At 49.7% G+C, this 26,082-nt stretch overlaps 1 protein-coding gene across 1 annotated transcript in view; it reads left to right on the forward strand.

Moving 5' to 3' along the window:
• Positions 1-15,504: 15,504 nt before the first annotated feature.
• The window catches only part of MIEF1 (mitochondrial elongation factor 1), a 49,370-nt gene continuing 38,792 nt past the window's right edge, over positions 15,505-26,082 (forward strand). The window contains exons 1-2 of the mRNA XM_063940510.1: positions 15,505-15,648; positions 22,767-22,947. Coding sequence (XP_063796580.1) covers positions 15,505-15,648; positions 22,767-22,947 — 325 coding nt within the window. The remainder of the gene's footprint in view (positions 15,649-22,766; positions 22,948-26,082) is intronic.

A 26,082-nucleotide genomic window follows, 5' to 3' on the forward strand; every position in this document is an offset into this window, starting at 1 on the left:
ATATATACACACGTACGTATTTGGACAGCCACCGATTGTGCAAGTTGACCCACTTAAAAAGATGAGAGAGGTCTGTAATTTCCATCATTGGTACACTTCAACTGTGAGAGACAGAAGGCCATATGCAATTGCGGTCGAATTGCCGCAAATGTCGAAAAACGGGGCATTTTCAACAAAAAAACCTGTCGAATTGGATTCGACAATGCAATACAGTACTTTTCGTCAAAAAACCTGCCATTTCAGATTCGACTTTTTGCAATTCGACATTTTTAAAATTCGACATGTCTGCAGTGGTAAAAATGCGGCTTTTCGACAAAAGTATATTCAATTGAAGAATGTCGATTCGACAACAGTGCTTTTCGACAGTCATTTCGTCAATTTCAGCCCGCCTCATTTTGCTGTCGTGATCTAATAATATTTAAAAAAAACATGTTTTTTTTTGTGTTTTTTTGATTGCTAATAGCATATCTATTTATATTAGAAGGGATTATCTACTTGGTTTGTCTATTTAGGAGCCACAAGTATAATTTAATATATTTTTTAAAAGAATATTTTTTTTTTTTACTGACTAAAATGATATGGAGAGATCAGAGCATGTTTTTCAGTGGGAATGGGTTAAAAATCCTGAAAAAAAATGCGTGGGGTCCCCCCTCCTAAGAATAACCAGCCTCGGGCTCTTTGATCCGGTCCTGGTTGTAAAAATACGGGGGGGAAAATGACATGGGATCCCCCGTATTTTCACAACCAGCATCGGGCTCTGCGTCCGGTCCTGGTGCCAAAAATACGGGGGACAAAACACGTAGGGGTCCCCCGTATTTTTAACACCAGCACTGGGCTCCACTAGCTAGAGAGATAATGCCACAGCCTTTTATACCGGTCTCTGCGGCCGTGGCATTAAATCCCCAACTAGTCACCCCTGGCCGGGGTACCCTGGAGGAGTGGGGACCCCTTAAATCAAGGGGTCCCCACCTCCAGCCACCCAAGGGCCAGGGGTGAAGCCCAAGGCTGTCCCCCCCCATCCAAGGGCGGCGGATGGGAGGCTGATAGCCAAGTGTCAAAAAAAAAGAATATTGTTTTTTGTAGCAGAACTACAAGTCCCAGCAAGCCTCCCCCGCAAGCTGGTACTTGGGAGATCCACAAGTACCAGCATGCAGGGGGGGGAACGGGCCTGCTGGTACCTGTAGTTCTACTACAAAAAAAAAACAAATAAAAACAGTACACACACACCGTGACAGTATAACTTTATTACATACATGCACACCGACATACACTCATACTTACCTATGTTGACACGAGGCTCGGTCACGTATAATCCACGGGGTACCTGTAAATAAAATTATACTCACGACAATCCAGTGTAGATCTGTCCTCTTCTTAGTTTGTAATCCACGTATTTGACAAAATAAAAAACTGCAAAACACGATCCACGCACTGAAAGGGGTCCCATGTTTACACATGGGACCCCTTTCCCCGGCTGCCGGGACCCCCCGTGACTGCTGTCAAAGAGGGTCCCTTCAGCCAATCAGGGAGCGCCACGTCGTGGCACACTCCTGATTGGCTGTGCGCGTCTGAGCTGTCAGGCGGCGCACTCGAGATACACTGTAGCACATTGTATCCAATGGTGGGAACTTTGCGGTCAGCAGTTGAGGTTACTCGCGGTTAACCGCTGACCGCAAAGTTCCCACCATTTTACTATAATGGAGCGCCTATGCGCCGCCTGACAGCTCAGATGCGCACAGCCAATCAGGATAGTGCCACGACGTGGCGCTCCCTGATTGGCTGAAGGGACCCTCTTTGACAGCAGTCATGGGGGTCCGGCAGTCGGGGTCCCATGTGTAAACATGGCACTGTTTCCCCCCCCGCATGCTGGTACTTGTGGTTCAAGTACCAGCTTGCGGGGGAGGCTTGCTGGGACCTGTAGTTCTGCTACAAAAAAACAATATTCTTTTTTTTGACACTTGGCTATCAGCCTCCATCCGCCGCCCTTGGATGGGGGGGACAGCCTCTGGCTTCACCCCTGGCCCTTGGGTGGCTGGAGGGGGGGACCCCTTGATTTAAGGGGTCCCCACTCCTCCAGGGTACCCCGGCCAGGGGTGACTAGTTAGTGATTTAATGCCAGGGCTGCAGGGACCGATATAAAAGTGTCCCCCGGTTGTGGCATTATCTCTCTGACTAGTGGAGCCCGGTGCTGGTGTTAAAAATACGGGGGACCCCTACGTGTTTTGTCCACCGTATTTTTTGCACCAGGACCAGACGCAGAGCCCGGTGCTGGTTGTTAAAATACGGGGGATCCCATGTCATTTTTTTCCCCGTATTTCTCTGACGTCCTAGTGGATGCTGGGGACTCCGTAAGGACCATGGGGAATAGCGGCTCCGCAGGAGACTGGGCACAGCTAAGAAAGATTTAGGACTACCTGGTGTGCACTGGCTCCTCCCACTATGACCCTCCTCCAGACTTCAGTTAGAATCCTGTGCCCGGCTGAGCTGGATGCACACTAGGGGCTCTCCTGAGCTCCTAGAGAGAAAGTATATTTTAGGTTTTTCATTTTACAGTGAGATCTGCTGGCAACAGACTCACTGCAGCGAGGGACTAAGGGGAGAAGAAGCGAACCTACCTAACTGGTGGTAGCTTGGGCTTCTTAGGCTACTGGACACCATTAGCTCCAGAGGGATCGACCGCATGGAACCGGCCATTGGTGTTCGGTCCCGGAGCCGCGCCGCCGGCCCCCTTACAGAGCCAGAAGCAAGAAGAATCCGGAAAATCGGCGGCAGAAGACATCAGTCTTCACCAAGGTAGCGCACAGCACTGCAGCTGTGCGCCATTGCTCCTCATACACACTTCACACTCCGGTCACTGAGGGTGCAGGGCGCTGGGGGGGGGGGCGCCCTGAGAAGCAATAAATACACCTTGGCTGGCAAATATATCACAATATATAGCCCCAGAGGCTATATATGTGATAAATACCCCTGCCAGAATCCATAAAAAAGCGGGAGAAAAGTCAGCCGAAAAAGGGGCGGAGCTATCTCCCTCAGCACACTGGCGCCATTTCTCCCTCACAGCTCCACTGGAAGGAAGCTCCCTGGCTCTCTCCTGCAGTCTACACTACAGAAAAGGGTAAAAAAGAGAGGGGGGGGCACTAAATTTAGGCGCAATATACATATAGCAGCTATAAGGGGATATAATTTAGTTAATCCCTGATTTATATAGCGCTCTGGTGTGTGCTGGCATACTCTCTCTCTGTCTCCCCAAAGGGCTTTGTGGGGTCCTGTCTTCTGTCAGAGCATTCCCTGTGTGTGTGCGGTGTGTCGGTACGACTGTGTCGACATGTTTGATGAGGAGACTTATGTGGAGGAGGAGCAGGTGCCTATAAATGTGTTGTCACCCCCTGCGGGGCAGACACCGGAGTGGATGGAGTTGTGGAAGGAATTACGCGAAAGTGTCGACTCCTTACATAAAAAATTTGACGACATGCCAAATGCGGGGCAGCCGGCTTCTCAGCCCGTGCCTGCCCAGACGTCTCAAAAGTCATCAGGGGCTCTAAAACGCCCGCTACCTCAGATGGCAGACACAGATGTCGACACGGATACTGATACCAGTGTCGACGACGAAGAGACTAATGTAATGTCCAATAGGGCCACTCGTTATATGATTGAGGCAATGAAAAATGTTTTACACATTTCTGAGGTGACCCCAGGTACCACAAAAAAGGGTATTATGTTTGGGGAGAAAAAACTACCAGTAGTTTTTCCCCCTTCTGAAGAATTGAATGAAGTGTGTGAACTAGCGTGGGCTTCCCCCGATAAAAAATTGGTAATTTCAAAAAAATTACTAATGGCGTACCCTTTCCCGCCAGAGGATAGGTCACGTTGGGAAACACCCCCTAGGGTGGATAAAGCACTTACGCGCTTATCAAAAAAGGTGGCACTGCCGTCCCAGGATACGGCCGCCCTAAAGGAACCTGCTGACAGAAAGCAGGAGGCTCTCCAGAAAGCTATATATACACACACTGGTATTATACTGAGACCAGCTATTGCCTCAGCATGGATGTGCAGTGCTGCAGCTGCATGGTCAGACTCCCTGTCAGAAAACATTGACACCCTAGACAGGGACACTATATTGCTAAACGTAGAGCATATTAAAGACGCTGTCTTTTACATAAGAGATGCACAGAGGGATATTTGCCGGCTGGCATCAAAAATAAGTGCACTGTCCATTTGTGCCAGGAGAGGGTTATGGACCCGGCAGTGGACAGGTGATGCAGATTCTAAAAGGCACATGGAAGTTTTGCCTTATAAGGGTGAGGAGTTGTTCGGGGATGGTCTTTCAGACTTAGTGTCCACAGCAACAGCTGGGAAGTCAGCATTTTTGCCACATGTCCCCTCACAACCAAAGAGAGCACCGTATTATCAGGTGCAGTCCTTTCGCCCCCAAAAGAGCAGACGGGGTAGAGGCGCGTCCTTTCTGCCCAGAGGCAGAGGTAGGGGAAAAAAGCTGCAGCATACAGCCACTTCCCAGGAACAAAAGTCCTCCCCCGCTTCTTCTGCTAAGTCCGCCGCATGACGCTGAGGAATCGCTCAGGGCGGTTATTGCAAGCCTGGAAGAGGGAGATTACATGGTATCTCTGGACATCAAGGATGCTTACCTGCATGTCCCCATTTACCATCCTCACCAGGAGTACCTCAGATTTGTGGTACAGGATTGTCATTACCAATTCCAGACGTTGCCGTTCGGCCTGTCCACGGCACCGAGGGTATTTACCAAGGTAATGGCCGAAATGATGATACTCCTTCGGAAAAAGGGAGTTTTAATTATCCCATACTTGGACGATCTCCTGATAAGGGCGAGGTCCAGAGAGCAGTTGTTGGTCGGCGTAGCATTATCTCAGGAGGTGCTACACCAGCACGGTTGGATTCTGAATATTCCAAAGTCTCAGCTGGTTCCGGCGACACGTCTACTGTTCCTGGGGATGATTCTGGACACAGTCCAGAAAAAAGTGTTTCTCCCAGAGGAGAAAGCCAAGGAGCTGTCATCTCTAGTGAGAGGCCTCCTGAAACCAAAACAGGTGTCGGTGCATCATTGCACGCGAGTCCTGGGAAAGATGGTAGCTTCCTACGAAGCGATTCCATTCGGCAGGTTCCATGCCAGAACCTTTCAGTGGGACCTGTTGGACCAATGGTCCGGATCGCATCTTCAAATGCATCGGTTGATAACCCTGTCTCCAAGGACCAGGGTGTCTCTGCTGTGGTGGCTGCAGAGTGCTCATCTCAGAGAGGGCCGCAGATTCGGCATACAGGACTGGGTCCTGGTGACCACGGATGCCAGCCTTCGGGGCTGGGGTGCAGTCACACGGGGAAGAAACTTCCAAGGACTTTGGTCAAGTCAGGAGACTTCCCTACACATAAATGTTCGGGAACTGAGGGCCATTTACAATGCCCTAAGTCAAGCAAAGCCCCTGCTTCAAAACCAGCCGGTTCTGATCCAGTCAGACAACATCACGGCAGTCGCCCATGTAAATCGACAGGGCGGCACAAGAAGCAGGACGGCGATGGCAGAAGCCACAAGGATTCTCCGATGGGCGGAAAATCACGTGTTAGCACTGTCAGCAGTGTTCATTCCGGGAGTGGACAACTGGGAAGCAGACTTCCTCAGCAGGCACGACCTCCACCCGGGAGAGTGGGGACTTCATCCAGAAGTCTTCCAACTGATTGTAAACCGTTGGGAAAAGCCACAGGTGGACATGATGGCGTCCCGCTTAAACAAAAAGCTAGAAAAATATTGCGCCAGGTCAAGAGACCCTCAGGCGATAGCTGTGGACGCTCTAGTGACACCGTGGGTGTACCGGTCGGTTTATGTGTTCCCTCCTCTCATACCCAAGGTACTGAGGATAATAAAGAAAAGAGGAGTAAGAACTATTCTCATTGTTCCAGATTGGCCAAGAAGGTCTTGGTACCCGGAACTTCAAGAATTAATCTCAGAGGACCCATGGCCTCTGCCGCTTAGACAGGACCTGCTGCTGCAGGGGCCCTGTCTGTTCCAAGACTTACCGCGGCTGCGTTTAACGGCATGGTGGTTGAACACCGGATCCTAAAAGAAAAGGGTATTCCGGAGGAAGTCATTCCTACGCTTATTAAAGCTAGAAAAGATGTAACCGTACAACATTATCACCGCATATGGCGAAAATATGTTGCGTGGTGTGAGGCCAGGAAGGCCCCAACGGAGGAAATCCAGCTAGGTCGAGATCTGCACTTCCTACAGTCAGGGGTGACTATGGGCCTAAAACTGGGTTCCATTAAGGTCCAGATTTCGGCTCTGTCGATTTTCTTCCAAAAAGAACTGGCTTCACTGCCTGAAGTTCAGACATTTGTCAAGGGAGTGCTGCATATTCAGCCTCCTTTTGTGCCTCCAGTGGCACCGTGGGACCTCAACGTGGTGTTGGGTTTCCTAAAGTCACATTGGTTTGAGCCACTCAAAACCGTGGATTTAAAATATCTCACGTGGAAAGTGGTCATGCTTTTGGCCTTGGCTTCGGCTAGGCGTGTGTCAGAATTGGCGGCATTGTCATGTAAAAGCCCCTATTTGATTTTCCATATGGATAGGGCAGAATTGAGGACTCGTCCCCAGTTTCTTCCTAAGGTGGTATCAGCTTTTCACTTGAACCAACCTATCGTGGTGCCTGCGGCTACTAGGGACTTGGAGGACTCCAAGTTACTGGACGTAGTCAGGGCCTTGAAAATTTATGTTTCCAGGACGGCTGGAGTCAGGAAGACTGACTCGCTATTTATCCTGTATGCACCAAACAAGATGGGTGCTCCTGCTTCAAAGCAGACTATTGCTCGCTGGATTTGTAGCACAATTCAGCTTGCGGATTCTGTGGCTGGCCTGCCGCAGCCTAAATCTGTAAAAGCCCATTCCACGAGGAAAGTGGGCTCTTCTTGGGCGGCTGCCTGAGGGGTCTCTGCTTTACAACTTTGCCGAGCTGCTACTTGGTCAAGGGCAAACACGTTTGCAAAATTCTACAAATTTGATACCCTGGCTGAGGAGGACCTTGAGTTCTCTCATTCGGTGCTGCAGAGTCATCCGCACTCTCCCGCCCGTTTGGGAGCTTTGGTATAATCCCCATGGTCCTTACGGAGTCCCCAGCATCCACTAGGACGTCAGAGAAAATAAGATTTTACTCACCGGTAAATCTATTTCTCGTAGTCCGTAGTGGATGCTGGGCGCCCGTCCCAAGTGCGGACTGTCTGCAATACTTGTATATAGTTATTGTTAACTACAAGGGTTATTGTTGAGCCATCTTTTGAGAGGCTCTGTTGTGTTCATACTGTTAACTGGGTATATTATCACGAGTTATACGGTGTGATTGGTGTGGCTGGTATGAGTCTTACCCGGGATTCAAAATCCTTCCTTATTGTGTCGGCTCTTCCGGGCACAGTATCCTTACTGAAGTCTGGAGGAGGGTCATAGTGGGAGGAGCCAGTGCACACCAGGTAGTCCTAAATCTTTCTTAGCTGTGCCCAGTCTCCTGCGGAGCCGCTATTCCCCATGGTCCTTACGGAGTCCCCAGCATCCACTACGGACTACGAGAAATAGATTTACCGGTGAGTAAAATCTTATTTTTTACAACCAGGACCGGCTCAAAGAGCCCGAGGCTGGTTATGCTTAGGAGGGGGGACCCCACGCAATTTTTTTTCAGGGTTTTTTTAACACTTTTGTGCCGTCCATGAAGTTGAATCCAGGACGCACACTATCGTCAATTGATCCGTTTTTCGACAGCGGGACTGTCGAATCCGTTTTTTATTGAATATGTCGAATTCGGGTCCCGGCGGCCAGGATTCGACTGTCGATTTGTGTCGAATCCAAAAACGGTCGAATTCTAGCCGGAATTCGACCGCAATTGCATATACCCCCTGGATCTGAAAAAAAACCTAGGAAATCACATTGTATGATTTTTAAACAATTTATTTGTATATTCTTGCGGAAAATAAATATTTGGACACCTACCAAGCAGCAAGATTTCTAGCTCTCACAGACCTGTTACTTCTTCTTTAAGAAGCTCTTCTATCCTCCACTCGTTACCTGTATTGTTAGATTGTTAGAAATTATTGTAAGAAACATAGAGTAACACATTTCCATTTTGAGAATGAAATTAAGTGAAGAAACTAAGGACCTGATTAAGTTTTAGGAGCAAAAAATAAATAAAAATGCAATTTGCAGCTTGGCAAGACTATTTGTTGCAATGCCTCTGGGTCAGATATAAAATGGGAATGGCATGTCTTAGCTTAATTCTAAATTTTATTGTAAAAACAAAGCTGCACAGTATTTGTACACTACATGTAAATAAAGTCATGTTTCCCTGTATGCAAATAAATGAATGCATTTTCAATATGGGTTCTAATCGGAAATTGATTCCTTGTTTTCTCCATTTTTTTATTTTTTTTTATTTGCTCCAACCTCTGAATGAAGCTGTAAGTACTCAGGGTCTAATTCAGCATGGATCACTAATTAGAGAAATCGCAAATGTATCGATTATCGAACAACGGCGCATGCGAGAGGGGTAATACACAATGCAACCGCTGTTTGGCGGGAAGCCAGCGTTTCTGGGCAGAAACCTGACATTTTCTGGGTGTGTCAGAAAAAATGCAGGCGGGAAAGTACGGTCAATACCTGCTGCGGATACCGTCAATCTGCACGGTTGGTGTGGTCTAGCTGATAATTTACAGCAGTAGAACGAGGACTGGCACGACAGCTATAAGCTCTGACGGGGACGCCCGGCTTTGTTAACAACTGGGACCGGACCTGCATTTCTCTAGCAGGAGAAAGAATCATCCGGTAAGCATGTCTAAAATCTCCACTGTTATTACAAAAGTGCACAAACTTTATCAGTGACTTCAATAAGAACTGTTCCAGCGGGGGGATTAAATAATATCATCATTATATGTCACTCCATGACGATTGGGGCTTATCATTATCGATCTCCTCTGGATAAGTCTGGAACTGATAAATAAGATTATTGCAGGAGGCTGCAGAGCTAATGCAATTGGTGGATAATTTTATTGGTGTGGATACATTTAATTCATTTGCAACATAGTATGCTGATTAAATATTGCAAGTGTATCCACTTCATACAGCTGGACCCAATCTAATGGTTTCAGTTGATTCAACTGTTATATGAAGTGCGACTATTGTTTCACGTGATTTTTGGAAAGAGTTCGAATGATTAGTACCATTGAGTATATGTGTTTTTTAATGTGATTTTATAGTTGATCTTAACTGTTTAATAAATACTCTTTAATATCGGACAGCGCGTTCAAATTTTATTTATTTTTGGGGAGGGTGTAAGATTTCAGTGCAGACCATTTCCAGTCCTTCTCAGTCGCAGATTAGTAGCAGCCTCAGACCTACTTAAATTTGCTCAGACTACAAAGATTCTTCAAGGTTCCAGGATTTGCGTATGCATCTGCAATTGGACAGCGATCTCAATGCATTCGCAAATTTGCTGGGGGCATTTTTTCTTTTCTGTCAGAGCAGCGCTTTTCTACTCGCAGACAACTGTAATTTTTCAGATTAACGGTCCATGCTGAATAAGGCCCTCAGTTCACACTTGCTCCAGTTTTGAAGTTGAAAGAATGAAGTGTCTCCCATAACAGCTTCTGAGATGTTACTTGTTATAAATTTAAATCTAAATGTTATTGGCAACATCAGCTTTTTTTTCCTTTTGCACCTTTTTATTTTTGTATTTCTCTGACGTCCTAAGTGGATGCTGGGACTCCGTAAGGACGATGGGGAATAGCGGCTCCGCAGGAGACTGGGCACAACTAAAGAAAGCTTTAGGACTACCTGGTGTGCACTGGCTCCTCCCACTATGACCCTCCTCCAGACCTCAGTTAGAATCTTGTGCCCGGCTGAGCTGGATGCACACTAGGGGCTCTCCTGAGCTCCTAGAAAAGAAAGTATATTTTAGGTTTTTTATTTTCAGTGAGATCTGCTGGCAACAGACTCACTGCTACGAGGGACTAAGGGGAGAAGAAGCGAACCTACCTGTTTGCAGCTAGTTTGGGCTTCTTAGGCTACTGGACACCATTAGCTCCAGATGGATCGACACAGGACCCGACCTCGATCGTCCGGTCCCGGAGCCGCGCCGCCGTCCCCCTTACAGAGCCAGAAGCATGGTCCTGAAAATCGGCGGCAGAAGACTTCGGTCTTCAACAAGGTAGCGCACAACACTGCAGCTGTGCGCCATTGCTCCTCATGCACACCTCACGCTCCGGTCACTGATGGGTGCAGGGCGCTGGGAGGGGCAATATTAACACCTTGGCTGGCAAAATAATCACAATATATAGTCCTAGAGGCTATATATGTGAAAAATACCCCTGCCAGGATCCATAAAAAAGCGGGAGAAAGTCCGCCGAAAAAGGGGCGGGGCTATCTCCCTCAGCACACTGGCGCCATTTTTCCCTCACAGCTCCGCTGGAAGGATCGCTCCCAGGCTCTCCCCTGCAGTTTCAAGACTACAAAGGGTAAAAAATAGAGGGGGGGCACTAAATTTAGGCACAGCAGTATATATATAAGCAGCTATAAGGGAAAATCACTCAGTTATAGTGTTCATCCCTGTGTTATATAGCGCTCTGGTGTGTGCTGGCATACTCTCTCTCTGTCTCCCCAAAGGGCTTTGTGGGGTCCTGTCCTCTGTCAGAGCATTCCCTGTGTGTGTGCGGTGTGTCGGTACGGCTGTGTCAACATGTTTGAGGAGGAGGCTTATGTGGAGGCGGAGCAGATGCCGATAAATGTTATGTCACCCCCTGCGGGGTCGACACCTGAGTGGATGGTTATGTGGAAGGAATTACGCGACAGTGTCGACTCCTTACATAAAAGGTTTGACGACATACCAAATATGGGACAGCCGGCTTCTCAGCCTGTGCCTGCCCAGGCGTCTCAAAAGCCATCAGGGGCTCTAAAACGCCCGCTACCTCAGATGGCAGACACAGATGTCGACACGGATACTGACTCCAGTGTCGACGACGATGAGACTAATGTAACTTCCAATAGGGCCACACGTTACATGATTGAGGCAATGAAAAATGTGTTGCACATTTCTGATGTTACCTCAGGAACCACAAAAAAGGGTATTATGTTTGGAGAGAGAAAACTACCAGTAGTTTTTCCTCCATCTGAGGAATTAAATGAAGTGTGTGAAGAAGCGTGGGCTTCCCCCGATAAGAAACTGGTAATTTCTAAAAGGTTACTAATGACGTACCCTTTCCCGCCAGAGGATAGGTCACGTTGGGAAACATCCCCTAGGGTGGATAAAGCGCTCACACGCTTGTCAAAAAAGGTGGCACTACCGTCTCCGGATACGGCCGCCCTAAAGGAGCCTGCTGATAGGAAGCAGGAGGCTATCCTGAAGTCTGTATATACACACACAGGTATTATACTGAGACCAGCTATTGCTTCAGCATGGATGTGAAGTGCTGCAGCTGCGTGGTCATATTCCCTGTCGGAAAATATTGATACCCTAGACAGGGACACTATATATTGCTAACCGTTGAGCATATTAAAGACGCAGTCTTATACATGAGAGATGCACAGAGGGATATTTGCCGGCTGGCATCTAAAATAAGTGCAATGTCCATTTCTGCCAGGAGAGGGTTATGGACTCGGCAGTGGACAGGTGATGCAGATTCTAAAAGGCACATGGAAGTTTTGCCTTATAAGGGTGAGGAGTTGTTCGGGGATGGTCTCTCGGACCTCGTTTCCACAGCAACAGCTGGGAAGTCAGCATTTTTACCCCATGTTCCCTCACAGCCAAAGAAAGCACCGTATTATCAGGTACAGTCCTTTCGGCCCCATAAGGGCAAGCGGGTTAAAGGCGCGTCCTTTCTGCCCAGAGGCAGAGGTAGAGGGAAAAAGCTGCAGCATACAGCCAGTTCCCAGGAGCAAAAGTCCTCCCCCGCTTCCTCCAAGTCCACCGCATGACGCTGGGGCTCCACAGGCGAAGCCAGGTACGGTGGGGGCCCGTCTCAAAAACTTCAGCAATCAGTGGGCTCGCTCACGGGTGGATCCCTGGATCCTTCAAGTAGTATCTCAGGGGTACAAGCTGGAATTCGAGACGTCTCCCCCCCGCCGTTTCCTCAAATCTGCCTTGCCAACAACTCCCTCAGGCAGGGAGGCAGTGTTAGAGGCAATTCACAAGCTGTATTCTCAGCAGGTGATAGTCAAGGTGCCCCTCCTTCAACAAGGACGGGGTTACTATTCCACAATGTTTGTGGTACCGAAACCGGACGGTTCGGTGAGACCCGTTTTAAATTTGAAATCCTTGAACACATATATAAAAAAATTCAAGTTCAAGATGGAATCGCTCAGGGCGGTTATTGCAAGCCTGGACGAGGGGGATTACATGGTATCACTGGACATCAAGGATGCTTACCTGCATGTCCCCATTTACCATCCTCACCAGGAGTACCTCAGATTTGTGGTACAGGATTGTCATTACCAATTCCAGACGTTGCCGTTTGGTCTGTCCATGGCACCGAGGGTATTTACCAAGGTAATGGCCGAAATGATGATACTCCTTCGAAAAAAGGGAGTTTTAATTATCCCGTACTTGGAAGATCTCCTGATAAAGGCGAGGTCCAGGGAGCAGTTGTTGGTCGGGGTAGCACTATCTCGGGAGGTGCTACAACAGCACGGTTGGATTCTAAATATTCCAAAGTCACAGCTGGTCCCTACGACACGTCTACTGTTCCTGGGGATGGTTCTGGACACAGAACAGAAAAAAGTGTTTCTCCCGGAGGAGAAGGCCAAGGAGCTGTCATCTCTAGTCAGAGGCCTCCTAAAACCAAAACAGGTGTCGGTGCATCACTGCACGCGAGTCCTGGGAAAAATGGTAGCTTCCTACGAAGCAATTCCATTCGGCAGGTTCCATGCAAGGACTTTTCAGTGGGACCTGTTGGACAAGTGGTCCGGATCGCATCTTCAGATGCATCGGCTGATAACCCTGTCTCCAAGGACCAGGGTGTCTCTGCTGTGGTGGCTGCAAAGTGCTCATCTTCAAGAGGGCTGCAGATTCGGCATACAGGACTGGGTCCTGGTGACCACGGATGCCAGCCTTCGAGGCTGGGGGGCAGTCACACAGGGAAGAAACTTCCAAGGACTATGGTCAAGTCAGGAGACTTCCCTACACATAAATATTCTGGAACTGAGGGCCATTTTCAATGCCCTAAGTCAGGCAAAACCCCTGCTTCAAAACCAGCCGGTACTGATCCAGTCAGACAACATCACGGCAGTCGCCCATGTAAACCGACAGGGCGGCACAAGAAGCAGGACGGCGATGGCAGAAGCCACAAGGGTTCTCCGATGGGCGGAAAATCACGTGTTAGCACTGTCAAAAGTGTTCATTCCGGGAGTGGACAACTGGGAAGCAGACTTCCTCAGCAGGCACGATCTCCACCCGGGAGAGTGGGGACTTCATCCAGAAGTCTTCCAACTGATTGTAAACCGTTGGGAAAGGCCACAGGTGGACATGATGGCGTCCCGCCTAAACAAAAAGCTAGAAAGATATTGCGCCAGGTCAAGAGACCCTCAGGCGATAGCTGTGGACGCTCTAGTGACACCGTGGGTGTACCGGTCGGTTTATGTGTTCCCTCCTCTTCCTCTCATACCCAAGGTACTGAGGATAATAAGGAGAAGAGGAGTAAGAACTATACTCATTGTTCCGGATTGGCCAAGAAGAGCTTGGTACCCGGAACTTCAAAAAATGATCTCAGAGGACCCATGGCCTCTGCCGCTCAGACAGGACCTGCTGCAGCAGGGGCCCTGTCTGTTCCAAGACTTACCGCGTCTGCGTTTGACGGCATGGCGGTTGAACACTGGATCCTGAAGGAAAAGGGCATTCCGGAGGAAGTCATTCCTACGCTGATTAAAGCTAGGAAAGAAGTGACCGCAAACCATTATCACCGCATTTGGCGAAAATGTTGCGTGGTGTGAGGCCAGGAAGGCCCCAACGGAGGAATTTCAGCTGGGCCGTTTTCTGCACTTCCTACAGTCAGGAGTGACTATGGGCCTAAAATTGGGTTCCATTAAGGTCCAGATTTCGGCTCTATCGATTTTCTTCCAGAGAGAACTGGCTTCACTACCTGAAGTTCAGACTTTTGTTAAGGGAGTGCTGCATATTCAGCCCCCTTTTGTGCCTCCAGTGGCACCTTGGGATCTCAACGTGGTGTTGGATTTCTTAAAGTCACATTGGTTTGAGCCACTTAAAACCGTGGAATTAAAATATCTCACGTTGAAAGTGGTCATGCTGTTGGCCTTGGCTTCGGCCAGGCGTGTGTCAGAATTGGCGGCTTTGTCATGTAAAAGCCCTTATCTAATTTTCCATATGGATAGGGCAGAATTGAGGACTCGTCCCCAGTTTCTCCCTAAGGTGGTATCAGCCTTTCATTTGAACCAACCTATCGTGGTGCCTGCGGCTACTACAGACTTGGAGGCTTCCAAGTTGTTAGACGTAGTCAGGGCCCTGAAAATTTATGTTTCCAGGACGGCTAGTGTCAGAAAAACTGACTCGCTATTTATCCTGTATGCACCCAACAAACTGGGTGCTCCTGCTTCAAAGCAGACTATTGCTCGCTGGATCTGTAGTACGATTCAGCTTGCACATTCTGCGGCTGGACTGCCGCATCCTAAATCTGTGAAAGCCCATTCCACAAGGAAGGTGGGCTCTTCTTGGGCGGCTGCCCGAGGGGTCTCGGCTTTACAACTTTGCCGAGCAGCTACTTGGTCGGGGTCAAACACATTTGCTAAATTCTACAAGTTTGACACCCTGGCTGAGGAGGACCTAGAGTTTGCCCATTCGGTGCTGCAGAGTCATCCGCACTCTCCCGCCCGTTTGGGAGCTTTGGTATAATCCCCATGGTCCTTACGGAGTCCCAGCATCCACTTAGGACGTCAGAGAAAATAAGATTTTACTCACCGGTAAATCTATTTCTCGTAGTCCGTAGTGGATGCTGGGCGCCCATCCCAAGTGCGGATTGTCTGCAATACTTGTATATAGTTATTGTTTGACTAAAGGGTTATTGTTGAGCCATCTGTTGAGAGGCTCAGTTATATTTCATACTGTTAACTGGGTATAGTATCACGAGTTATACGGTGTGATTGGTGTGGCTGGTATGAGTCTTACCCGGGATTCAAAATCCTTCCTTTTTGTGTCAGCTCTTCCGGGCACAGTATCCTAACTGAGGTCTGGAGGAGGGTCATAGTGGGAGGAGCCAGTGCACACCAGGTAGTCCTAAAGCTTTCTTTAGTTGTGCCCAGTCTCCTGCGGAGCCGCTATTCCCCATGGTCCTTACGGAGTCCCAGCATCCACTACGGACTACGAGAAATAGATTTACCGGTGAGTAAAATCTTATTTATTTCCATATAGATCTCTGAGGTAATTGTTTTGGGGTTTTTTTTTTTTTTACTTTTCTGAGACACCTGAGTCAGTTGTTTGTTTCATATTGCAGGTAAACATGGCAGGAGCTGGTGAAAAGAAGGGGAAAAAGGATGACAATGGCATGGGCACTGCTATTGACTTTGTGTTGTCCAACGCCCGCCTTGTACTAGGAGTTGGGGGAGCTGCAATGCTAGGAATAGCCACACTTGCAGTGAAGCGGGTATGTTTATTAACATTTATGTATATAACCCCAGCATATTCATCAGTTTTACAGTTAGGAACAAAAACCATATTAACACAAGACTGGGATTGGCAAGAATTTACTAGGGCCCATCTCGGAAGCCCGCAATCTATATCAAAATAGGGCTTTCATACGTAATTTTAAACCTACAGATGGCATATTGGTCCACCAAGGTGGGAAAACATTCCTAATGAGCTATATGATCCTGTCACACTAAGTTTATTTGTGGTTCGGTAAGTTATTTGAGTATAGAAAGATAGTAAATGTTGCCTATTTAGTAATTTGGGACCATTTTTCAGGAAATGCTTGGCATTGACGGATCCAAAGGGGAGCAATTTATTCCTAGCAGGGGAGACTGGCTGTGACCCTGGGACGTCGTAAGTGAGTAGGGGCCCGTGTGCAGTCTCTCTCTAGGCCCCCTCCTCTCTAGCCAGCAGTGCAGCAGAACTTTGAGCACTAGGGTCGCTAGAGACCCTAGCGCTGTACCAGAGTCCAGTGTGCATGCGCAGGTCTCAGGGAAAATGGAGATTTTTCTACTGCACATAACTCTGGGAAAATGGCCCCCGCACTATTTTCCCGGTGATCTGTGCAGTGCTGTTGCCGCCGACGCGGGACTCTGGAGGGGTAAGTATTCAAAAAATGGGTGTGTGGTGTGGAACTCTCTGGACCCAGGGGCCCGTGTGCACCGCACCTTGCACCCATTATATAGTGTTCACTCTAGAATCCGGGCCGGGCAGGGCGCCGGACCTGGAGGGGCACTAGCGTGCGCGCGTGGCGTAAAGGGAGCGTGGCCATGCAAAATAGGGGGCGGGTCATTCCGGGTAATAAAAGTGGGCGCTTCAGCCTGCAGACGTAAGATAAGGGGGCGTGGGCGGCCGGCGGCGTCACTGTTGGGGGCGTGCCCAGCACCTACGGAGGTGCTGGGCTTCCCCCAACCGCTCTCTCAGCGTGAATGGCTGCCGCACGCATGCGCGCGGCATCTTTACACGCTGTGAGGGCAGGAAGCGGGCGGCAGTTTTAGCAGGGCGCCGCAGAAAGGGCAGGGCGGGTTTTGCCCTTAAAAAAATTGCCTAGTGTGAACACTATTATAGATATGCCACTGCTGTGACCCCACACTACATAGTTTTCATTCACAATGAGTTTTATCATTCGTCTCCTATATTTTTTCCCAGATCTGTCTCTCTGTGACTGTGTGGCTAACGCTGGGCGGAGTCACAACAATGGGCGGAGACAGGATCTGCAGGGAGATACACCAGTGCCAGCAGCAGGGAAGGCGTCCATTGACACTACTAGGGAGGTGACCATGCCTAGCTGGAGTAGCAGCAAGAGACACTGACAGCATATGCAGGGAGGGGAACAAAGCGGATACGGAGGGTAGTTAGTTGCAAGCAAGCCGCCCACAGCTCGTTCACACCCACTCCCCATCCGTCTCTGTAGTGGTGCTGTCAGTGAGCGACCAGCGCCCCCCGCAGCACCAGCACTCCATGCCAGTCCGGGTGGTAAGCCTGTATGGCGGGCACTGTATGCCCATACAGGGCCGCCATCAGAGGGGGGGCTGTGGGCGCAGAAGTCCTGACAGGGAGGCACGGGTGTCAGGACAGTGCCTGTATTGCCTTGCCAGCGGGTAGCCATGGAGCGAGAGGGTAGCGGCATGGGACCCTCTTCATGTAGTGACAGCGGGAGCAGCACTTTAAAAGTCGTACCGGCTGCAAGCCACCTGAATATCGTGGACAGATAGCCAATCAGGAGCGCCCGCATTGGCGGCTGCTGATTGGCAGCCAATCCATGAGCTTTGGTTGGCTTGCGGCCGCCTACACATTTGAAATACCGCGGCCGCTGTAATGCTCAATCGCACCATGGCTGCGGGAGCTGAGCCGGGTACTGCATGAAGGGAGACAGTGTTTGTCTGCCAGACTCTGCCCTAACCACCGCATCAGCAAACTGATACGGTGGTTAGGGCAGAGCACACAGCAGGTTAACAGCACAGCTCCTGCCAAACTCCCGGGATGCACACACAGATGGAGACCATAACACAGCCAAGCCTCAGCGATCACACTGACTGCCCCCAGCCCTGCTACTGTTGTTAGGGGTTCACAACGATATGCCGGCGGTCGGGCACCCGGTGACCAGCATACCGGCGCCGGGAGCCCGACCGCCGGCTTACCGACAGTGTGGCGAGCGCAAATGAGCCCCTTGCGGGCTCGCTGCGCTCGCCGCGCTACGGGCACGGTGGCGCGCTATGCGCGCCACACTATTTTATTCTCCCTCCAGGGGGGTCGTGGACCCCCACGAGGGAGAATAAGTGTCGGTATGCCGGCTGTCGGTATGCCGGCTGTCGGGATCCCGGCGCCGGTATACTGTGCGCCGGGATCCCGTCAGTCGGCATACTGAAGACCACCCGTTGTGAGAGGTGAGCTGAGATCCTGACTAAGATCATTCTCTCAACCCTGCCCCATCTCACCCTGTGCTATCCTGTTACTGTACATCCACTATAGGCTACTGTCCCCATTATACTCCACTCCCCCTTCTCCTCTTACCTGCTCCTTAATTCTTTCCTCTAGCTCAACCTATTTCTCCTCTGTCTCCCTTATACTTGGTCCTGCCACGGTTATGTCTATGAGAACCCTCTGGCCCCCACATATGTTTGATCCTCACTTATTTTTGGGATATTCCTCCTCACGTAACTATATCGGCCCCCACTTCTCTCTGGGACCCTAATTTGTATCTGCTCCCACATATCCCTGGGATGTCACTCTGCCCCCCCTTATCCCTGCGATGTTCCTCTGCCCCCTAACTACTGTATTTCTGCCCCCACATATCCCTGGGATGTCCCTCTGCGCCCCAACTATATGTGCCCCATGTATGTCTGGGATTCCCCTCCCCAATATATCTGCCCCCACTTAATCCCTAGGATGTCCTGCCCACTGCGACCCCGCACCCTCCCCCACCCGCGGCACCACCACATCAGCCCCTCCACCACCCGTCGGCACCCCCCGACCCCCTACCATCCGGATCTCCTCCGCACCCACCACTCCCCCAACCACAGCACCTACTAAGTGATTCACCGTGCCTTGCGTGCACAGTTCACGCAGTCACAAGGGGCTACGCCCCCTTAACCATCGCACGCACTTTGTCCGTGCAATATTTAACCACTCACAAAATTATGGTTGGAGTTAATACTCCATATAATAAAAATATTGCACACCCCAAAGGCGTGCAAGGGTTAAAGGGGCATAGCCCCATGCAACGGTGTGAAGAGCGCCCGTAGAGCGCGATGAGTCACCTAGTTGATAAATAAGCCCCTAAGTCAGTGGTTCCCAAACTGTGTGCCATGGCTCCCTGGGGTGCCTCAGGACACTTGCAGGGGTGCCTTGGATTGGTGTTCCAGGATCAATTCAAATTATTTATGGTCAATATAAAAGGCAAAACCAGTGCTGGTGGCTGTTAGTCATAAAATATGGGGACAAACAGAAGCAAATCTTGTCCCTCACCACAAAATTGAGCCTAAGGATGACCTATAAACACAATCTACTTAATTCAATATTTCTTTCTAAATTTCTCAATAAGAAATTATTGGCCTAGGGGTGCCGTGAAAAAAATTCTGATACTCTAGGGCACCATGATTCAGAAAAGTTTGGGAACCACTGCCCTAAGTCTCTCTCCCAGTTCTGTAACATCCACTTTAGCGATATTGCCAGAATAAACACTTTTCTTAAATAAAATGCTGGTCCATGCTATCATCATCTACCGCCTTGACATTGCAACCTCCTGCTATTGGAAACTTATTGAATTCTCTCCCTAGACTAATCACTCTTCCACAGCCTTCAAATCTTTGAATGCTCTCTGGAAACCCATTTAGGAATTTACCCTAATCACAAATCTGCTATCCACACCCTCACAAGGGTGGTATTCATGTGACCGCCGGTCAGCTGACCGACAGTCACATGACCTCCTCCACCAGGCCGACGGGTCAGTATCCCGATGGTCGGCATGCCGACCAACAGGGACTATTTCCACTCGTGGGTGTCCACGACACCCATAGAGTTGGAATAGAACCCGTGGCGAGCGCAGCGAGCCCGCAAGGGGATTGCTGCACTCGCCCCTCCCCGCCGGGATCCCGGCGTCGGTATGCTGCCGGGATCCCGGCGTCCGCCGGTCAGCAGTACTACACCCTCTCACAACTGTGCTAATCTACACTCTGAGTCACACTTGCTCCTCAATTGACTGTTTTATTTACAGTGTAAACTCTCTCATGAGCAGAGACCTTCCTGTCTTTGTTTTTATGTCTGCACTTATACCCCTTTCACATCGCACAAATAACCCGGTATCGACACGGCATATTGCCGTGTCGAAACGGGTCAGTGTGCGATGTGAAAGCACCTTTGCCGAATTAGCGGGTCGCCTGACCCGGTAATTCAACCCGGTTAAAAAGAAGGGTTATTACCGGGTTGAATACCGGGTCAGGTGCAGTGTGAATGGGAGCCGTTTCGATGCGACACGGCTCCCATTCACAGCATAGGGAGAGGCGGCGCAGGAGATGAGCTCATCTCCCAGCGCCGCCTCCACCCCTGACCCTGCTGCTGCTGCGTCCCCCGCTGCTATGGCAACCGACCCGGCATATTACCGGGTCAGAAAGCCAGCAGAGGCTTTCCCACCCGGTAAGGACACGTTTCTCTTACCGGGTAGGATCCGGCATTTGCGATCTGAAAGCAGCATTATTTTGTCTACCTTTCTATGTACCTGCTTACTCCACTGTCCTGTGTTGCAAAGCGCTCTGGCGCTTAACAAGTTAACGGTAATATGAAGGGATTTGCAGTAGTCGGTGCAGGATATTGAATGTATCAAATACATTTTTGTGTGAGATATATGCAAATTCTGGTAGTGTTTCTAAGGCCTGGGTTCATACTTGGCGATGGGCGGATGATATATCGTTCACATCGTCCAGTGTGTAGTCACTATATCGTTAATGATGCGCGCTCCCGCGGGTCGTTAACGATGTGCAATATGTTAAGTTTTCCCCTTGAAATATTGCACTGACGAGAAGCAAACAATATCGTTCAGTGTGTATGAACGATATTGTTTGCAGGGGGGATCTTGCACAATGTAACTTCTGATGTGATATCGGCAAGTGTGTACCCACCCAGCCTTAATGTGCATACACAATGTGCCCGATTCTTACTATGCGACAGGGGCTAGGTGGGCATCGCAAGCACTTGATGACTGTGCTTGCGATACTGACTAGGGGGGTCATTCCAAGTTGATCGCAGCCAGCAACTTTTTGCTGCTGGTGCGATCAACTGATCTCCACCTATGGGGGAGTGTACTTTAGCTTGTGCAGCCCTGCTTAGCTAAAAAAGTTTTGTGCAGTGGAAGAGTAACCCTGTGCGACGGATCCAGCGACATTTCTCCCGGCATTGACGTCAGACATTCACTCTCCGTTTACCTGGACACGCCTGCGTTCGGCGACCACTCCTTGAAAACGGCATCCAACGGTGAGTATCTGCCCCGAAACGCCTCTCCACTGTCAGTCTTCTTGCGATCAGCGCTGCGTCTTCTTTTTTCAAGTCGCCGGGCAACAACGCGCGTGCGCAATGCGCACTCCATGCATGCGCTGTTCCGACCCGTTTGCACCGCAGCGAAGAACCGCTGCGTGCGAACGGGTCGGAATGACCCCTTATGTGCGATATTGGCTAAGTGTCCATTTTGACTATCTCTTCTATGAGATAGTCAAAATTTACTTGCCTGCACAGTCTATCTAGGCTTGCGATGCCGACCGCGCATCAAATCGGGAACGCAAGGTGACTTTCACCTTGCGGTCTGCACTAACTTTTCTTACGATTTTGACTATATAGTCAAAATCGTAAGAAAGTATCTCACCGTGTGTACACTCCATTAGATGTTTGCAGCATATTGGATGTGGTAAACAAATGACAGTCAACTATGACACCTAAGCAGACATAGGATTTACAGAAAGAGAGCTGTCAGGTAGATACTTTCTGTTGATTGGTGAAAAGATTAACTGAAATTTGAAGATTGAAATTAATTGAGCTGATAAAAGGACATCCAGGTTAAAATAGCAGAAAGACATTCAGTCATGTGGTCCTACTCAGATGGTAACATACATAGAGAATGCATTGTAGTGACTGATATGTAAGACTGAGAGCATTCGAGTGCTCTATATACAATACAGGGGATAGTCTACTGACCGATCTACAATACAGTTAGCATTCTGTTAATCTTGTTATGGAAGTAGGAAGCAAGTTCTTGTGCAGTGAGGATGGTAGTTGGGCTTAGTATGAGAGGGTTAATAAGAACCCTGAACAGAGATGAGAGAGTGGATTTATTTGGCAGTGTCCAGAGCATTTCAGTAGTTAGTGTTCCCCGCAGGATTAGGGCAGGGCAGGGTGCCAATTTACCAGGCAGGTACTGCATGCGCACTCAAAGGGGGCACGGCCTTGCCGGCATCACTGTTGGGGGCATTCCAGTCCCCTTGATGTCATTAATGGGGGCGTCTCCAGCATCTGCGGAGGTGCTGGGCTTCTCCCAAGCTCTCACTTTAATTTGAATAGATGCACGCGCACAGCATCTATTCACGTAGCAGCAGCGGCAGGCTGTTTTAGTAGGGCACCACTAAAGGGGAAGGGCGCATTTTTCCCTTTTATAATTGGGTAGGGTGTGGGGCTAAAACATCCTGGCTTAAAGACTATTATGGTAGATGGCAGCAATTTTGAGGTAATCAAGACTTTTGCTAATGACTTCCACTTTTGCAGAACATTTATTCAGTGTGCCATTCATGAGATCATGGGTGATGCTGGGGGATGATGAGGGCTTTTGCTAGTGTGTAATTGACAAGCCAGGACTTGGGGGATGTAGAAATGGTAGTGAGAAGTTGACAATAGAATTGATAAAATTATGATTGTGGTAGTGGAAAAAAGTTAACATTTTTGAAGGATTTTTTTGTTTGGATGAATCAGATTCTTGTTGAAGTAAAAAAAACAAAAACAAAAGTTATACTTATTAGTAATAAAATGTTATAAAAAGATAACAAAATCTCCATGGTAGTAACAATGGACACTTTTCCCCCCATGTTTGTTTAGATGTATGATCGAGCTATTAGCGCTCCTGCAAGTCCTTCCCGTTCCAGCCAGTCTGGTAAACGTAGCTGGGAGGAGCCAAGCTGGTTAGGCTCATCTACGAGACTGCTGAACAAAGACATGAAGACATCTGTGAGTCGCAGTTTGCAGACCCTTCCGACAGACACTTCAGCATTTGATCCAGGTAACAGGTTGTTTGGAGACTTTTAGATAACTATCATGAAGAGGCTATTTTTTCAACTTACCCGTATATACTCGAGTATAAGTCGACCCGAATATAAGCCGAGGCACCTAATTTAACCACAAAAAGCTGGGAAAACTTATTGACTCGAGTATAAGCCTAGGGTGGGAAATGCTGGGTTTCAAGCTTGTTGCTAGGGCTGTGCTCCCAGTGCCAGATATTCCCCCACAGTGCCAGGTACACACATGTCCCCAGTGCCAAATATGCCTCCCCAGTGCCAGGTACACATATACCCCCAGTGCCAGGTACACATATACCCCCCAGTGCCAGGTACACATATACCCCTCAGTGCCACATATGCCCCCTCAGTGCCACATGTGCCCCCCCCCCCCCCCAAGTGCCAAATATGCTTCCCCTCCCCGCTCCCCCGCTGTTTTGTGAAGGAGGGACACGGAGGGCACAGCGCGCGCCTATCCTGTGTCCCTCCGGCGGCAGCGGCGGGTCTGTTAAATGAAGTGCTGGTTCGTGAGCCAATCAGAGCTCACAAACGGGGTACTTCATTTAATAGACCTGTCGCTGGAGACGCAGGAGGGACACAGGAGAGGCGCGCGCTGTGCCCTCCGTGTCCCTCCTTCCCAGGCAGCAAAGATCAGTGGCGGCTAGGGCGCCCCGCAGCCCTGCGCTCCCCCAAGCGATCGCAGGGGCTGCGGGCCCCTAGTTACGCCACTGGGTCCTGGAGCATCACTCGAGTATAAGCCGAGGAGGGGCTTTTTCAGCACAAAAAATGTGCTGAAAAACTCGGCTTATACTCGAGTATATACGGTATTTAAAAATATGTTTTTAATATACTTTGTGCTAGAACAATTGTAAACTAAAAAAAATTAAAGAAAAAAGCAATATGTCTAAAATAGGATTTTGATTACCTATTGGTAAATCCTTTTCTCGTACTCTGTAGAGGATACTGGGGTCCACATTAGTACCATGGGGTATAGACGGGTCCACTAGGATCCTTGGGCACTTTAAGAAATCAATAGTGTGCACTGGCTCCTCCCTCTATACCCCTCTGACCAGACTCAGTTTAGAAACGGTGCCCGAGGAGACGGACATATCCTGAGGAAGGATTTAACAGAACAGTGGTGAGATTTGAACCAGCACACACAAACAAGAGGAAAGCCATGCTAACCAAACTTGAACAGGAACAGCTGAACCAACAAGAATTCTTAACAAAGTAACAGTGCAGGAACACAAGGCACTGGCCGGGCGCCCAGTATCCTCTACGTACTACGAGAAAAGGATTTACTGGTAGGTAATCAAAATCCTATTTTCTCTTACGTCCTAGAGCAGGGCTGGGCAACATGCGGCCCGCGGGCCGGATGCGGCCCGCGAACCGATCCTGCCTGGGCCACTGTCCCCCACCAGTGCCCAATGACAAGCGGCCCGACTGGCTGAGCCGCTTGTCATTGCACTACAGCAGCTCCAAGACGCGGCGCCGCTGAGGAAATCCCGGTCACGTCACAGGGGCTGCTGACCAGGATTTCCTTTCCGACGTCAGGCGCTGGGCGGTACGGGGGGCGGAGCCAAAGCAGGGGCAGCAGCGGATGCGGGCAGCAGCGGATGGGGCCAGCGGATCATCTGGGCAGCTGGACGCCGACTGTCTCCTGCTCCCTGGCTAACCACCTCGGCCAGCTCCACCCCCTGCTCCCTGCTGCAGCACCATGGAGGAACAGCGGCAGCATCTCACGCACCCTCCCTCCTCCAGGGAGGAGAAAGCAGACCTTGGCCTCCCGGTCACAGTTCCGGCCTCACACCCGAAATGATTCGCGGCACGGCTCCATGGGCTGCAGAACACTTGTTGAGTGACCAGCCTGGTTCCCCCTGGCCTGTATATGGGTTCTGCATATCACACCCTGCAGCTCAGTGGATTGGTGTTGGTGCAGAGAGAGGTGAGCACCCTGGGAGCCCTGTACCCCCCCCCCCCCCCCCCCGTGTGAATCACTGTACCTCATACCTCTGTGTTTGACCCCCACTACCCCCTCACCCCTGGTGTGTGTCCCAGTACCCTCCTACCCCTGTGTGTGTGTTACACACCTTGTACTCCCCCCCCCCCCCTGTGTTTGATACCCAGTACCCCCTACCTCTGTGTATATGGCTCCCTGTACCCCTACCTCTGTGTATATGGCACCCTGTACCCCTACCTTCCCGACGTTTTTGACAGTGTACACCCCCTGACGCTTTGTGTGACACCCTGTTTGTGTGCGGCCCTCGAATATTCGCTGGAATGTGTTATGTGGCTCCCAAGCTGAAATAATTGCCCACCCCTGTCCTAGAGGATACTGGGGTCCATATTAGTACCAAAGCTCCCAAACCAGGTGGGAGAGTGCTGAGGTTCCTGTAGAATGGATTGACCAAACTGAAGGTCCTCAGCAGCCAAAGTGTCGAACTTGTAGAACTTAGCAAACGTGTTCGTACCTGACCAAGTAGCTGCTCGGCAGAACTGTAAAGCCGAGACACCCCGGGCAGCCGCCCAGGAAGAACCCACCCATCTGGTAGATTGGGCCTGTACTTTAGGAACCGTCGATCCTGCCGTATAATAAGCCTGCTGAATAGTACACCTGATCCAGCGAGCAATAGACTGCTTTGAAGCAGGACACCCAATTTTCTTGGGATCATAGAGAACAAACAGCGAGTCAGATTTTCTGTGACGGGCTGTCCGCTTCACATAGATCCTCAAAGTCCTCACAACATCCAAGGACTATAAGGAAGCAGAGGTGTCTGTAAGCACCGGAACCACAATAGGTTGGTTGATATGAAACGCAGACACCACCTTAGGAAAAAATTGCTGACGCGTTCTGAGTCTAGCTCTATCTTCATGAAAAATCAAATAGGGGCTTTTGTGAGATAACGCCCCCCAGTATATTTTAAAACCCCTGCCAGTATAAAAAAAATGAGCGGGACCGAAGCCCGCCGTCGAGGGGGCGGGGCTTGATCCTCCAGCACTAACCAGCGCCAGTTTCTCCACAGCATGCTGCAGAGAAGCTGCTCCCGGACTCTCTCCTGCTGAACAAGTAACGGGACAAAAAACGAGGGGGGGGCACATTTATTTGGTGCAAATTATATATATATATATATATATATATA

The sequence above is a fragment of the Pseudophryne corroboree genome, chromosome 9 (assembly GCF_028390025.1).
Source record: "Pseudophryne corroboree isolate aPseCor3 chromosome 9, aPseCor3.hap2, whole genome shotgun sequence".
NCBI classification, from domain to species: Eukaryota; Metazoa; Chordata; class Amphibia; order Anura; family Myobatrachidae; genus Pseudophryne; species Pseudophryne corroboree.